The following is a 16,475-nucleotide window of genomic DNA, read 5'->3' as shown; positions in this document are numbered from 1 at the left end:
GACACTCTCCATACCTTCCTGTACCATCTCTTCCTTGGCCCCTTGAATCATCACATCATCAATATAATGGTGAATTGAGAGGGAAGGCGATACTGTCACTGTCTCCAAATCACGGGCAATTAGGCTGTGGCAAATAGTGGGAGACTGTACATAGCCCTGAGGGAGGCGGGTGAAGGTATACTGGTCTCCTTTCCAGGTAAAGGCGAACTGATCCTGTGAGACCTCAGCTAGAAGAATACTGAAGAAGACGTTAGCGAGGTCAATGACAGCATACCATGTTCCTGAGTTCCCAGTAGCAATGTTTTCAATAAGGGTAACAATGTCCGGAACTGCCGAAGCAAGTGGTGGGGTATGCTTGTTCAAAAAACGATAGTCAACTGTCATTCTCCAGGAGCCATCCGGTTCTGGTCCGGCCAAACAGGACTATGAAAGGGCGATGTTGCGGGCCTCACTACCCCTTCTTCTTGCAGAGCATCGATGGTGGCAGTAATCTCTTCCTGCCCCCCAGGGAGGCGATATTGTGGAATGCACACTGGTTTTGGGGGGGGGCGGGGGGGCATCATCACAGGATCCCAGTTAGCCCGACCACCACTAATCTTTTAGTAATAGTCCGAATTCCAAATGCAAATCCCCCTTGGCTAGTATTAAGGGCCGTACCGGCCAACATATTAATACCCAGGGCACCCACCGTGGCATGGACTTTTATTTCCTTCGCCAGGGTGATCGCTCCTCCCATCCCCTCTATTCAAAATGTTGGTCCAGTCCAGAGGTCAGGGTTACCCGGAATCACCGAGTGCTCCGCACTGGTATTGACCAAGGCCAAATATTGGTAGTCATTACCCCCACCCCAATGGATTTTTAACGGTATGTAGGGCCGTGGGTCCCTGTGTATCCGCCGTATCTCAATGGAGTAGACACGGGGGCCCTGCCCACACCCTCATGCTTTAGTAGGGTTCGGGGGCTTCCAGGCCCACATGCCACTATTATCCATAAGAGCCTTTTTAACCATTTGTTGTATCTCATCATGGATAACTGGAGCAAGAGAAGTTGGCTCGATGGGTGCAGCAGTGGGAGCAGAAGGCACAGCTGGGCCAGGAGGACTCAACAGCTGGGGATGATGTTCCCCTGCCTTCCTCTTATAAAGGGCATAAAGGACTCAAGTAGGTTTCCCATCAATATCACGTTTAGGTACGCCTAACTTTAACAAGGTTAGAGAAAGGTCCTTTCTTGTTGATCCTTTATTAGCAACAGCCCCTCTCCTTTCATCCTGCTTGTCTGATTTAACCTGGGCTGTACGTGAGTGGATTTTACTTCCCAACTCTAATTCTCTAAGCCCAGATAAGGCGTACACTGCCTCAGACAAAGGGTGCCCAATTAGCAGACTAGTTACGGACAGAACCAGTCCCCATACAGTGGGTTGGGCAGAACGAACCAATCTGGTATGCATTCTGGCTCTTCATCAGGGCTCCCCCCATGTACCCACAGCCTCAAACGCCCTGCATAAAGGCAGAGGCCAGGGCCTGCTGACGAATTACTGCGATACCCTCCTCTGGGGTGCCCCAATTGTTCTGTAAATGTAAATCCCAATCTACTGGTGATGGGTATACTCAGAGCAGGGCATCCCCTAGAGTGGCAAGTAAGTAATCCACCTCTTCCTCTAACCCGCAGCTCAGAAGTGACCCGGATATCAGTAGTCAATGTTCCTAATCCCAACAATTCCTCAGGGGTCAAATATACATTACCCACTCCTTGTTCCCAAACACGCAGGAGCCAGGCTACCAGAGTTTCTCCTGCCTTTTGCCTAAATCGATCTCCAATGGCAGCCAGCTCTTTTATAGAGAAGTCACGGATCATTGACGGCTCTTGACCTCTGCTCCCACTTTGACCCACAGGGTCCTTTGCCTAGTGGACGGGACGAGGACTAGGCCATCCTGTAAAGGGGGTAGGCCATTGAGCATAAGCAGGGGTTCAGGTATTTTCCCCTGGGTCCTCTTGGGAGATCGGGGTATCTAACCCTTCATTCTCTTCCCTTACATCATCTCCTCTTTCGTCTGTTTGGGAAGTCTGCTGCCTTATGGGGCGGGCGTGAACAGCAGGTGGAGAGGGCAGTATGTTAGGCACATGCTGAGGAGTATCTGCATTATTACCATTGTCATCATTCCAGATATTCCCGTCCCTTTCATCAATTACATCAGGATCATCGCTATTCCTTATCATGGCACGAATACGATATGGATTGGGTTCTACTCCATGCCTTTCTTTATCTGCACAGAGCTGCTGCCGGAGTTTAATATTACGGCAGATCGTTTGGACATGCTTATCCTCCCATTCTTTGGCTCGGTCCTGACTGGTACAAACAATCTCACTCATCATGGAACAGCGTTGTCGCAGGGCTTCTACCTCCTCCTCTAGTTGCTCTCTCTTATGCTGAGATTCTACTTCTCGCTGAACTGATTCTGCTTCACGCTAAACAGAATGGCGTAAGGCTGTGGCCACCAGCCAAAAACCGTCCATCAGCTTCCCCTTTTTAACAGGAAATTTACTTTCTCGAAGGAGAGTGGCAACCCGCTCTCCCAGAGGCGCATTTGATGGATCTAACTTCTCATCCCAACTGAGGGGTGGTCCCAACAAAGACAGGGTATTGGCCAACATGCCAAACCCATCGTTTTTGGAAGTCCATTCCGGAATCAAGAACTGCTCAGGGCTCACCTCCTTCTTTCGGCAAAATATCTTGAGACCAATCCTGCCGACTACACCAATTGTCTTGGGTAAACTTGTACCTCTCACTTTGTTCATTTTAGATTGGTCACAGTGTTCAAGCTACTGAAAGAAAATAGACACACACACCGAGAACAGTTCAGTTTAATCAAGTCTTTATTACTAAATCTAAAGCTGAATTCACACTACAATGTGCAAGCCCTTCCCAATTATACTTATCAATGCCTGGACTGGTCCCAAATGCCAAAGCGAGGCGACGACTGCACACTTGTAGTAGGTTGTCTGGGCGCCGGTAGCTGCTTCTCCACCTCCCCGGACTGGGACGTCGGTTTGGAATCTTGAAGTTCTTCTTCTTGCTGAAAGATGTTGCCACCTCTTGGAGAGTCTCAAACTTCAGCAATGGGACCATGGCTGAAGTTGTTTAGATCTTATCTCTTTGAACAAATGATTTAATTATCTTCAAGGTCTCCTGACAGTCTGCGACCAACAAAAGACAACTGCATCTCTTGACCTCATGGTGGAAGTTGGATAATGTTGACTGATTCATATGCATCCCTGGGCCCCAGTGTAAATTTAGATAATGTCCTATTCAACTGCATCCTGGGCCTCATAGTGGAATTGAGATTATGTCTTCTGATGCAACTGCATCCCTTCTTTCATAAGCTAGTCTAAATCCTCCATTACAGTGGGGAACAGTGGGGAACAGAGGGGAAGAATGAGTAACAGTGGGGAACAGACGATAACGGGGAGAGCAGTGGGGAACATATGGCGAACATTGGAGAATGTGGAGAACAGTGGTAAAGAAGTGTGGACAGGTGGGGAACACTTGGGAACAAGTTGGGGAACAGTGGTGTATAGAGGGCAACAGTGCTTAAAATTGAGGTACTCCGACTGGACCAGATGCTTTTCTTTGATTTCCTCTCCTGAGCCCAGCCCGCACGTCATTCTCGGACACTGACGGTGGAGGATAATCAGAAGACGTGGAGGTGCCCAGTGCTTCTTCCTTGTCAAATCAGGCATAAAATTGATTGAGCTTTTATGGGAGTGAAGATTTGCTGTCTCCTATTGCACTGGATTTGTTTTAGTAGGAGGTGATGCCATTTGGGCCCTGCCACAACTTTCGGTATCCTTCATTGTTTCCATTCTCACCCAGGATCTCCACCGCCCAGGAGATGGCTTTCCGCTGGTCATACCCATTCCTTGTGTTGTGTTCTGGATGTCATGACTTTAATGCCTGCGATCTGGCTCTGGTGGTCAAAGCTGGCTCCCTGTCTCCAAACACCCACTGCCATTGCATTGCAGCCACCATCCTCACCACTGTGCTCTGCACATGCACAAGCTCCGCGGTGAAAAACAGGCTTTGGCACAGAGCTTACATCATGTAAGAAGCTCCCTCTCCTATGTGTACAAAGTAAACAGTTTGATTAACGTTAGTCTCAGAGGTTGACTTGTTATTTGGCACACAATAACAAACACGCGGGTCCCAGTCACTGTTACTCTTCACCATTACAGAGGTTGGAAGCACTTCCACCTTTGCTGGCCTGGTATGAGGGACAGAGAAATACTGAGAGGTGGAGGAACTGAAGGGCATAACAGAGAAATGGGCACAAGGTTGCTGGTTGGAAGGGTGTTGGAGGTGGGTGCAGAGATGGATTTGTCAAACCAGATCAGTGGTCTGTGACAACCTGTGCGGACCAAGCCCAAAGTCTAGAGCAGCAAGCTCTGCACCTCGATTCCTGCCTCAAGTTCAGACAGGAGCTAAGTGGAGAGGGGCCTACATTGTGCACAAGGCTGACACAGAGACCCTGAACAGGCACCGCACCAAACAGTATCGCAGCAGCAAGGGGACGTACAACATGAAGGACCCAGGCTGAGTTTGTCCAGAACTGTTGTTTATTGCCCTCGACCCCAGCATTTTCAGATTTTCTTGTTTAACTAGAAAATACTTTAAGGAGGTTCTGCGATTTCCCTCAACTGAGGGATGTGTGAAGTAAAAGAGAAGAATCTGAAAAAGGTAAAAGCAAAAGTTAAAAAAAAACTTAGAGGGATAAAAGTCAAGTATAAAAGAGGCAAATGACCAGATTTTAAAAACACAGTGGGTATCTGTAGCACCACTGATCAACCGCATGAGACAGAGAGTTATGATTAATAGGCTTTAATCCCCATAAAGCATCAGCACATCTCACATGTTGCTGGCCCATTCCAAGGCAGGTACTGAGGGAGGGGTTTGGATGTATAGACAACACTAGTTCTAGCATTTCCCAATTTCAAAACGTGTCATCTTCAAAGAAACGTAAGTGATGATAGTTCAAATTAGTAGCTTATGAATTCAATAAAATCAAACTTTGTAGTTGCAGCTGTAAGTAGCTTTTAAGTCATTGATAAAACAGATAGACATTTTGCATAAGTTCACATTGAGATTTTTCATAATGATGAGTAACAAAGCATTCTATATAAATAATAACGATATTCAACTTGATACAGATGTAAAAGAAATAAACAAAGCAAGATGAATTCAAAGAAAAATATCTCAAGCTTACATCTCTGTCATGATTCTTCGAAGAATGAGATACAAACTCTCGGTTGCACCACGGAATCAGAATGCTTTATCTGAATGCTGTAGTATTCAAAGAAAGGTCAGTGAACTTGTGGCACAAATTAGTACAAGTGATGGCATTTACAGAGTGGAGAGGATAGGGAATTAAATAGCAAAGGATATCAGGTGATAAGGGAGGTGGGGCTGTGCTCTTAGTTATGGATGAGATCAGGGCAATAGTGAGAGATGATGTAAGATCTAAGGAGCAAAATGTTAAATCCATTTGGGTCGAGATTAGGAATAGTAAATGTGAAAAAAATATACGAGTGGGAGAATCTGACAACAATAATTTAAAAGTAACACTTTCAAAATTTCTTAACAACAATAATTCAGGATTTAACAGAAAAAATCATTCCAGTAATTTGTTGAAATAATTTACTAACCAAGACCCAAAAAGAATTAACCTTTGAACAAAAGCATGCAGAATAAAGAAAAGTTTCAATTTCTGTTCCACATCTAAAACATTGATTGGATAAATTCAATCTCCATCTACTCAGTTTCTGAAGTGTAAATATACAATTGATGTAAAAATATTACAGAGAAGTAAACTATACCTTACATTGACAGTATTAGACATAACTTCTTTACATACATTTTGCCAATGCTGCCAATCTATTATCGTATCTAAATCTTGTTCCCACCTTTCATTTGAATTATACAAAGTGCTTGTTCTTGTAACAAAATATGAATTGAAATAAATTTTTAGCCATCCCATCAACTATAATTTGCTCCAAATTTGAAAAGTCTTTCAAAATCATTTCTGATCTTAATTTCACTCTTAAATAAGCTCTCAACTGAAAATAACAAAATAGAATATGAAGAGTCATATTGTTTTCAATTATTAATTGATCAAAAGACATCAATCTACTGTTATAGCTATCTCCCAGTTTTGAAATTCCTTCATTATTCCATATATTTAAGAAAAAAATTATCTTTTTGAAACAAAATAAAGGATTAATTAATGACATTTTTAATGAAAGAAGATCTCCATCAATTTCTTATTCCAAACACTAAGCAAGTGTTTTAAAATGTTTGATAAGTTAGCTTTAGTAATAGCAAGGAAATGTATTGCTGTAACATGGAAATCCAATGTTTCATTAACATTAGATAACATGCTGAGTTGTGTTTCTTTAGAAAAATATTACTTACAATCTAAGGGGTAAATATTTTTTTTATTCCTGCAAATTTGAAGCCTGTACGCTAGAACTATGAGGCTAAAATTATAATTTATTTAAATTTTTTTTTAAAATTCTTCTGTCCAGTGAAGTTTTCCCTGATGATTAATAATTTTGTTATTTAAGTCCCTTGGGTGTCATCTGATGCAATTTGAATTGATTACGATGTAGTTATGTTATTATGTATGTTAGTTATGGGTTTAGAGTAGGTTTAGTGGTGGGGGGGGAGTTGGGAGGGTTAGGAGGGTTTTTTCGTTCTTAGTTAGTTTTAGCTTTAGTTTTTTAATTTATTTTTTCTATATTTCTTCAGCATATATTTGATTATAGTGTATTATGGTTACTTATCAATCTTACTTATTATGATATTACATATATTGATTAAATAAAATATTCAAAAAGATTATGAGTGGGAGTTTTCTGTTGACCAAAGTTGTGTGTGGCACTGGCAATAAACAAAGAAATATCAGAGGCCTATAAGAATGGAACAGCAGTTATCTTGGGGGACTTGAGCATGCATTGGATGAACGTATATGCATATAGATTGGGTGGTCGAGGCCACCTTGAGGAGGGCATCATCGGATGCATACGGGATGGCTTTTTTGAACAGCATGTTACTGAACCTACAAGGGAACATGCAATGAAACAGGTAAAATTAGAGATCTTGTTGTTAGAAATCTTCTTGGAAAGTGTGATCACAGGATGATTGAGTTTATCATGCAAATGGAGGGTACAATAGTTAGGCCTAAAACAAGTGTGTTAGGCCTAAACAAGGAGGAATTGGACAGGATAGAATGGCAATGCGGGCTATATGGAGGAATGGTTGAGGAACAGTGGAGGAATGTCAGAGATTTTTCATGGTGCTCAATGAAAGAATATCATTAAACCAGTAGTTCTCAACCTTTTTCTTTCCACTCACATCCCACTTTAAGTAATCCCTATGCCATCGGTGCTCTGTGATTAGTAAGAGATTGCTTAAGGTGGTATGTGGGTGGGAAGGGAAGGTTGAGAATCACTGCTCAAGACCCAAATGTTACTGAAATATTTTGCCCGTTTTTAAGGCGTAAGCAAAAAGCAAGGAGGCCTATCAATAAAGAGAATGGGGGAAGAATAGGAGCGGGAGGAGTCCAGACCAACAAACAAAAGGAATGGATTGGATACAATAAGAGGAAAGGTGAGAATTGATTTTGATTCTGCGAAAGGAGGCGGAGGGAAATGGGGAGAGAGGGACAGACAAACAGAATTAGAGGAAAGGAGACAGGGAGATGTGGATGGGGGAAGATTTTCAGGGGTTTTAGCAGAAAACAGAGAAGTCAATGTTAATGCCATCTGGTTGGAGAGTGCCCAGACAGGCGTGGCCTCAGTTTGGCAGTGCATGAGACCATGGACAGACACGTCAGCAAGAGAATGGGATGGAGAAATGAACTCAGCACAAAACCCTGGAACCTCTGGGCAGCAATGATGCATCCATTAGATTGCTCTTTATTGACTACAGTTTGGCATTCAACACCATCGTCCTTTCAAAACTAATCTGCAGACTCCAAGACCTGGGCGTCACTACCCCACTGTGGAATTGGATTCCAAATTTCTCACCTCCAGACCCCAATCAGTGCAGATTGGGAGGAACATCTCCCCCACAATCTCCATCAGCAGTGCAGTGATGTGTATTTTGACCCCTGCTCTACCTATGACTGCGAGGCTCAGTACGACAACACCACCATTTACAAATTTGCTGACGATACCATGATAGTGGGCTGCATAAACCATGGTGAGTCAGCATATAGGAGATCGACGTACGAACAACAACTGCTCAGTGCCACAAGACCATGGAGCTGATTGTAGACTTTCAGAAAAGAAAACCAGAGGTGTACGGTCATGTGATCATTGGGGGATCAAAGGTGGAGAGGGTGAAATATTTAAATTCCTGGGAGTCATTATCTTAGAGGACCTTTCTTAGATGAATGTCATCATGAAGGAAGCACATCAGCACCTATTTTTCCCCATGGCAAACCTTACAAATCTGTAGTAGAAAGTCTAATCATCTGCTGCATCATGGTTGAAAATGATTGGGAATTAAATACTCAGGGTATCAGGTAATTGGGAAGGATAGGCAGGAAATTCCAATTCCCAAGCCTTTTAAAATCTTATTGTTAAGTACTGGACCTAATTTCAATAATCTATCATATATAATTCCAATTAATGCTTTCTGAGAAGGATTCAGTTGAAAAATATTATCAACTAGATCTGGTAGATATACAAATGGAAAGTCTGATAATATGATATTTAAGAAATTTCTAATCTGTAACTATCTAAAAAAAATTTCGTAAATCATATTTACTTGCCAGCTGTTCACAAGATATTAAACAACCTTCGTGAAATAAATTTGCAAAAGAAATAATACCTTTGATTTTCCATTTAGAGAAGGATTGATCAATTATTGACAGTTGAAAAAACAATTATGAGAGATTGCACTAGTTAAAACAAGTTTTTTTTAATTAAAAAATTCCTTTATTGGAACCAGATTTGAAATATATAGCGTTTGAGTATTGGTTGAGATACATCCTTATTGATTTTGTAAAAAGTAAATAGAAGAGAGGTACCCAATAAAGAGGCCACTGAATACTGCTGCATAGATTTCAATTCTCAATCAGTCCATAATGGATGATCCCATTTGTCAGAATAAAAATCCAAAAAGGTAGATAATGAATATTAATGGCCCAGTAATAAAATGTAAAATCGGGTAGGGTCTTATCTTCATCTTCTTTCAGTTTTTGATCTTCCAAATAAAGAAAGAAACTTTGAGTGAATATTATCAAAGACTTCAGGATAAAAACTGGAATTGCTTGAAATAGATATAAAAATTTAGGCAATATCATTTTAACTGAATTAATACGACCTATTAAAGATCATGATAAAGCAGATCGTCTAGAAAAAGACAATCTCACATACTCGAATAGAGGAGAAAAAAATTGAGTTTATATAAAGTTTAGTAATTTCAATGCCCAAGTATGTGAAATTATCTCTGACAATCTTTAATGGAACTTGAATGTAGATAAGGATCTGCATATTAATCAGAAAAGGTTCACTTTTATGAAAGTTTGATTTATATCAAGAGCTGATCTGAGAAAACACAGATAGCATAGCTGGGATTGATCTTTCGAGATCTGAAATATAAACTAATAGGTCATTTGCCTACAAAGAAACCTTATGAATAACTCAATTTCTGACAATCCCATGAATGTCAAGAGTGTCTCTATTGCCAGAGGTTCTAAAGCAAGATCAAATAGCAAGGGGCTAAGGGGACATCCCTGTCTAGTTCACCTAAACAGCCTAAATAAGGAGGATTTATTATTATTAGTAAGGGGGTAATATAAATCAATTTAATCCATGATATAAAGCCCATACCAAAATGATGATCTATTGGACAAGATTCTTAAACTGGTGAATACATCCATATGTGCGTGCCATTCATTTATCCAATTCAAAGTGATGCATTATGTTTATGTGTCCAAAGATGAACTGGCTTGTATCTTTTCTAATATTATCTCTACGTGTGACACATTTTGATCTTGTTCATCCTTAGAAATTTATTGCAAAGAAAATTTTCATATCTTTGCAACTGTATTCCAGGTGGAACTATGACCTAATCCAATAACTGCTCTTTTCAGGGTTATTGACCCAGACATAAGGGAGTTTTTTCTGTACCAGCGCAATGGTCTGGGGCCTTCTCTATATTGTTGACAAGAAGAGCCATCTTATTCAAATGGAAAGACTCCAGCCCTCCAACAGTGTTTCAATGGTTCTCATATTATGTCCTGTTTAAGTTTAGAAAAAAAAATTAAGATATTGTATATTAGATTCATCAGTGAAATTTGAAGACTCATGGTGACATTTTTTATGTCTTATTTTCATATAATGTAAATGTTTCTAACGTGGTTAGATGTTCTCACTCTTCCGAATGAGATATAGTCTTACCTTTGTTTTTTGATCTATGGTATGAATCAAAAGCTACAAAATTTATGTGTCCCTCAGGATAAGTTGCTCAGATTTTTTTTAGGAGTAGGTTAGATGGTTTTATTTATGTCTTTTCTGTCTTCATCCAGTGCAGAGTTTATACTGTTTGAAGTTTTATTTTGATATATATTCATATGTGATAGTGTATTTTTAGTTTTGTTCACTTTTCGTTATCATATTTATTATAAAAACCTATTAAAAAGATTGAAAACGAAAGGATAGACAGGAAGGTACAGGGCGTGGGGCATCAGGGTTCATTCAGGATGAATCAGGGTGATAGTGAAATGATATCATTTCTGAGGAGCAGAATGTTGAATCGATCTGGATAGGGATTAGAAATAATAAGGGGACAAAAATCACTGGTAGGAGTCGTCGACAGGTCACCAAATAACAGCATTACAGTGGCACAGGTTGAGGCATTTTAAAGGACTTTCAGGCAGCTACGTGTTGCTGCATCTGGAAGTCAAGAATGAGGCTGAAATCTTCTGGTCGCAGCCATTTTTATTTAATGTCCATCAAGGTACAGGTCAGACAGTCTCCGTCCATACCAGCCAGCCCAGCAAGTACAAAGGGGAAGTAACCCAGATCTGATGCAGTTTAGATGAAAAATCTGATGAACAGGTACAGCAGGTCAACTGGGGATTGTACAAACACACGGAGAGCTGGAGCTTCAAGGAAAATACCCATCGGAACCACAAACTGGACCCCAATCGTCGACATCACCCCCAAACTAGAGGGACAAGACATTATATCCCATCTCCGCAGTCTCCAACCAGACATCTTGAACATAGACTTCCAATTTACGCAAACCCCTTTTCCGAGTCTCCTTTTCTGCAGCTCCCCACCCACATCCCTGCCTTCTCCTGTCAGAAAGACCCTCTGCCCTCTCCCCTATCACTTCTCAGCTTATTCCACTTTTACCCTCTCACCTGTATCCACCAAGGACCTCTTACAACTTCACCTGTGCTGCTTCACCTGCCCCTCCCTACTTTTCATTCAGGTGACTGCCCGACAATGGGCCCAGGTCCGAAACATCGACTGCCTTTCCCTTCCTGTGGCCGCTGTGTGTCCTGCTGAGTTTCTCCAACACTATTGTGCATTGTATCTTATATTCCATCCCGACCCTCTCCAACCAGGTGGCATCAATATCAACCTCCAGTTCTATTATCCCTGTTCCCTCTCCTCCAGCTCCCCACCTTCACTTCCTTCTCCCATCAGATGTCCTTAACCCTCTCTCCTAGGTCTTCTCTCCTCCCACCAGTGTCCACCTGCAAGCCCGTGCTCCTCCCCTCACCTTTTTATGTGGACGTCAAGCCTGAAATGTCGACTGCCTTTTTCTTTCTATGGATCAGTGGTTTTCAACCTTTTTCTTTCCACTCACATCCCACTTTAAGTACTCTCTATGCCATTGATGCTCCGTGATTAGTAAGGGGTTGTTTAGGATGGTATGTGGGAGGAAAGACAAAGGTTGAAAACCACCGCTTTAATCATACCTAACTGACTCGTTATGTGCATGGTTTCGTAATTCCAAAGGAAATGGGCCAATGACAATTTTTCTCAAGCAAAATATTTCAGTAACAATTGGGTCTAGAGCAGTGATTCTCAACCTTCCCTTCCCACCCACAGACCACCTTAAGCAATCCCTTACTAATCACAGCACCGATGGCATAAGGATTACTTAAAGTGGTATGTGAGTGGAAAGAAAAAGGTTGAGAACCACTGAGATGCTGTGTGACCTTCTGAGTTTCTCCTGCATTAGATCCCAGCACCTGAAAATCCAGAGGTTGCAGTGTCGAGTTTCAAACTTAATCAATTGCAAATCCAATGGGAACTTGCACAGCTAAGTCTTGTCCAGCAGTTAACGACATTGACGTCTCCTGGCTGGTTTATGATCTCATTAAAAAAAAACCCAAACACGCAGGCACCAGGTCAGAAGTCATCACCGCATTCACCTCAGCAACTCAGCAGGTCGGGCAGCATCCAAGTTAGACAATAGATGGCAGGAACCCCACATTCAGAATAGCAGGCTACAGGGAAAATCCCCATCTTCATCGAGCCCATGTGTCTGTACTGAACAGGATGCCCAAGTTAAACTAAACTGCTGCCCGCACATGATCCACCTCCCTACATATTCATGGGGCTATCAAGAACCACCGACACCTGGGAGCCCATTCCAGGTGTTCACTGCTTTCTGGGTAAAATCTATGACCTGAACATCTCCCTTCACCTTCCTCCATCCCCCTTCACCTGAAACAGACACCTGACTGTCCACGGTGAATGCTCTCCCTCCCTGTGTGAACTCACTGGCATGCCAGCAGACTGGAGAGCTGAGGGAACTCCTTCGTGCACAGGGAGCAGGTGAATTGTTTCTCCCTGGTGCAAATTCACTGGTGGCCCTGAGGAGAGGGGGAATCGCCAAATCCTTTTCTGCACTTGCTGCGAGGGAACGCTTTCTCCCCAGTGTGCACACTGTTGTGTCTCCGTAGGTTGGAGGGCTGAGAAAACCCCTTCCCACACAGGGAGCAAGTGAATGGTTTCTCCCCAGTGTGAACCCGCTGGTGTACCCGCATGCCAGAGGGCTGAGTGAACCCTTTCCCACACATGGAGCAGGTGAACGGTTTTTCCCCTGTGTGAACCCGCTGGTGTGCCTGCAGAACAGATGGCTGTGTGAACCCCTTCCCACACACTGAGCAGGTGAACGGTTTCTCCCCGGTGTGAATCCGCCAGTGGGCCTGCAGGCTGGATGCCTGAGTGTACCTCTTTCCGCACAGGGAGCAGGTGAATGGTTTCTCCCCAGTGTGAACCCGCTGGTGTACCCGCAGGTAGGAGGGCTGAGAGAACCCCTTCCCGCACAGGGAACAGGTGAACGGTTTTTCCCCAGTGTGAGCCCGCTGGTGTACCCGTAAGCCAGAGGGCTGAGAGAACCCCTTCCCGCACTGGGAACAGTCAAATGGTTTCTCCCCAGTGTGAAGCCGCTGGTGTACCTGCAGGCCAGAGGGTCTGGAGAACCCCTTCCCACACAGGGAGCAGGTGAACGGTTTCTCCCCAGTGTGAGCCCGCTCGTGTGCCTGCAGGCAAGAGGACCGAGAGAATCCCTTCCCACACAGGGAGCAGATGAATGGTCTCTCCCCAGTGTGAATTCTCTGGTGTTGTAGCAGGTGCGAGGATTGAGTGAATCCCTTCCTGCACTCACAGCATTTAAAGACTCTCTCCTCGCAGTGATTGTTCTGGTGTTGCAGGAGGCTGGAGGACTGGGTGAACCCCTTTCCACACACGCGGCAGGTGAATGGACTCTCCCCAGGGGGACCACACTTGTGCTCCTCCAGGTCCCTGGAGGTCTGGAAGCTCCTCCCACAATCAGAGCAGGGGAATGGGCTTCTACTTATGTGGACACATTGGTGTTGCAGCAGTGCCTCCGAGCGGGCGAATCCCTCCCCACACTTGGAACAGGGGAACAGTCTCTCCCCTGGGTGAGCCCAGTGATGTGTTTCCAGCAAGTCCACAGAAAGCCCCATCTCACCACACACTTCACTTTGGAGTGTTTCATCTGCTGTATCACTGGGCACCTGACCCTCCATGTCAGCTATTCAACTGAAGTCCAGTTCACGCACTCAATGGGTGTAGTTTCTCTGTGGTGACCCCCCCCCCACCGCACTCCTAATCCACCGAGAATGCTGGCTGATATTACGGTCCTGAGGAATCCAAGGAGAGTGTTAGACCTCAACGTGGTGTTTTCTGAAGTTTGCAGTCTGGGCTCACATCGTTCTTCACCCTGTGAAGAGAAGATAGTGGAGTGAGAGGAAGTAAAACATTTTCTGCCGCCAATGTTCCAGGTTGACACACCCTGGAGGCAGGGCCAGTAACATGACAAACCGTGGAAGTGTCCTGAACTGTGAGGAGGATCACCATGGACAAGCAGACACATGGTGTCAGAGCCTAAAATCCCCCTTCCCAATCAATTCTCAGCACTTCTATCTCCTGACCTGCCATCTATATCCAATTATCATCTTTTGTCTGTTGCTCTGTTTTCCTCCCCCTGCGGTTCTCCCCAGCCTTTTTAATCCAGGTCCCTGTCTGCTTTTCAATATATGGCAGAAGCGTTCAGGTCCAAAACGTTCGTTATGTATCCCTTTACCTCTTAGGGACGGTAAGAAACCTCCGAATTGCTCGCGCACTTCAAAGGAGCCCACTTCTGCGGACACATTTCTCGTGGTCGAAAACTGTCGGAGTCACTGCTTTCACTTTTCGCTCCAACATCCCATCGGGATCTTGCCGAGTTCGCCGCAATTTCCGACTCCGAAGTTGGTTTAGATCCGGGTGATCGCGATTAATTTATTCACCGGAGGAAAACGTTCACAGAACATTTAGTAAAATGCAAAGCATCGCTCCCCTGGAGTTAAACAAGAAAACCTGCAGGTGCTGGGTCGAGGGCAGTTCACCAATGTGCTGGAGAAACTCGGCAGGTCACGCAGCATCGACAGGAAGTAAAAGCTGAACCACGTTATAGGCCTGAGCCTTTCGTCACGAATCTGCACAAACAGTAAACGTCTGAATAAAAAGGCGGGGGGAGGAGCACAGGATAAAACGTCAGGGGTAATAGGTGGATCCACGTGGAAGGGGAGAAAAGAAAGAAGCTGAGGTGATGGGGCGAGGACGGAGGGACCAGAGAGGGTAGAGCTGATAGGAGACGGGAGGGAAGGGGCTGGGGAGATAGAGGAGGAAGAGGGAAAGAGAGAGAACGTTCCGGGACGTCGGTTCCCTTCACTCCCTCTGGATGCTGCGTGAGTTTCTCCGGCGCTTCAGGTTCCAGCGGCTGCAGCTACTTGTGTTTCTCTGATTGACACCCGCCCGCACGCTGTTGCCCTGCTGCAGCGGTCGATCTACTCATCGGGCGGGGCTAACGGCAACGGGCGGTGCTAATTGGCCGGTGGGCGTTTACTGTGATGTCATTTCCTGATGGACACGCAGAAGGAAGGAAACATTGGGAGCCCCCAAGTGAGATGTCAGCTTTTCTACCCAGAATGCAACGAGCGCCAGAAACTTGCTCCCTTCCATCTGTGCATAGTAGATGTGGATGGGAGGACAGGAGGGAGGGAAGGGGAGAATTGGTGGGGAAGGATGTGAGTCAAAGAGAGACAGAGAAAAGGGAGGGAGAGAAAGCTTGAGGAAAGTGGGCATGAGGATAGATGGGTGCAAAGAGTGCTTACGGGCAGTGGTAATACCATCCGGTGGGAGGTTCAGACTGGGGCAGCCTACACTTGGAGGAATATTCCGTCTGGAGGCCTTCCAACCGGATGGCATCAACAATGATTTGAACCAGAAGCAGGATTTATTGTCATGAAAGTCAGTGTTTTTCAACAGCATCATAGAGGGGGGGGGGGGGGGGGGTGGGGTTCAAAGGCACAGAATTTTAACTTCTTGACCAGCACTGAGGCTGGGGGACAATGACCAAGTATGGTCCGGTCTGGTCCATGGATGGGAAGTGTTTGGAGGGTGGAATACAGGCAAGTTGACCTCCATGAACAAGTTAGGCCAAAGGGCCTATTTATGTTTGTGAAACTTCATGAGATTGAACATTTCCTGCACAGTCTAGGCCTTTTGGCCCACAATTTGTCCCTTGCATCAATGTCCAAGAATCTTTTGAATGTCCCCATTCCACCAGCCTCCGCTCCAACCCCACAGGAATGCATTCCAGGCACCTCCAACACTCTGTGTTTAAAAAGCATACCCATGACATGTCCCCTGAAATTTTCTACCTTCACATTAAACAGATGTCCTCTGGTTTTTGCTACTGTCATTCTAGGTAAAGGGTACTATGTATGCCTGTCATAATTTTGGAGACCTTTCTTTCTTCACTCCAAAGAGGAAAGTCCCCTGGTTCTGTTAGCCTTACTTTATAAACATTCTCCAATCCAGGCAGCCTCCTTGTAAGCAGATCAGCTCCTGTCGGTGTGATGACATGGATCCGTTCCAAT

At 44.3% G+C, this 16,475-nt stretch overlaps 1 protein-coding gene across 1 annotated transcript; it reads right to left on the bottom strand.

The window, feature by feature from the left end:
• Positions 1 to 10,983: 10,983 nt before the first annotated feature.
• Positions 10,984 to 15,391, bottom strand: LOC138764704 (zinc finger protein 229-like). The gene is made up of 2 exons (XM_069940952.1): positions 14,636 to 15,391; positions 10,984 to 14,272 (listed from the first exon to the last, which is right to left on the bottom strand). The coding sequence occupies exon 2, from the start codon at positions 14,076 to 14,078 to the stop codon at positions 12,885 to 12,887; it is 1,194 nt and encodes a 397-aa protein (XP_069797053.1). The 5' UTR covers positions 14,079 to 14,272; positions 14,636 to 15,391; the 3' UTR covers positions 10,984 to 12,884.
• Between the last annotated feature and the right edge of the window lie 1,084 nt (positions 15,392 to 16,475).

This window comes from Narcine bancroftii, chromosome 5 (assembly GCF_036971445.1).
Source record: "Narcine bancroftii isolate sNarBan1 chromosome 5, sNarBan1.hap1, whole genome shotgun sequence".
Classification (NCBI taxonomy): Eukaryota; Metazoa; Chordata; class Chondrichthyes; order Torpediniformes; family Narcinidae; genus Narcine; species Narcine bancroftii.
The sequence above is the reverse complement of the archived record's forward strand: the minus strand, read 5'-3'. Positions and strand labels throughout refer to the sequence as shown.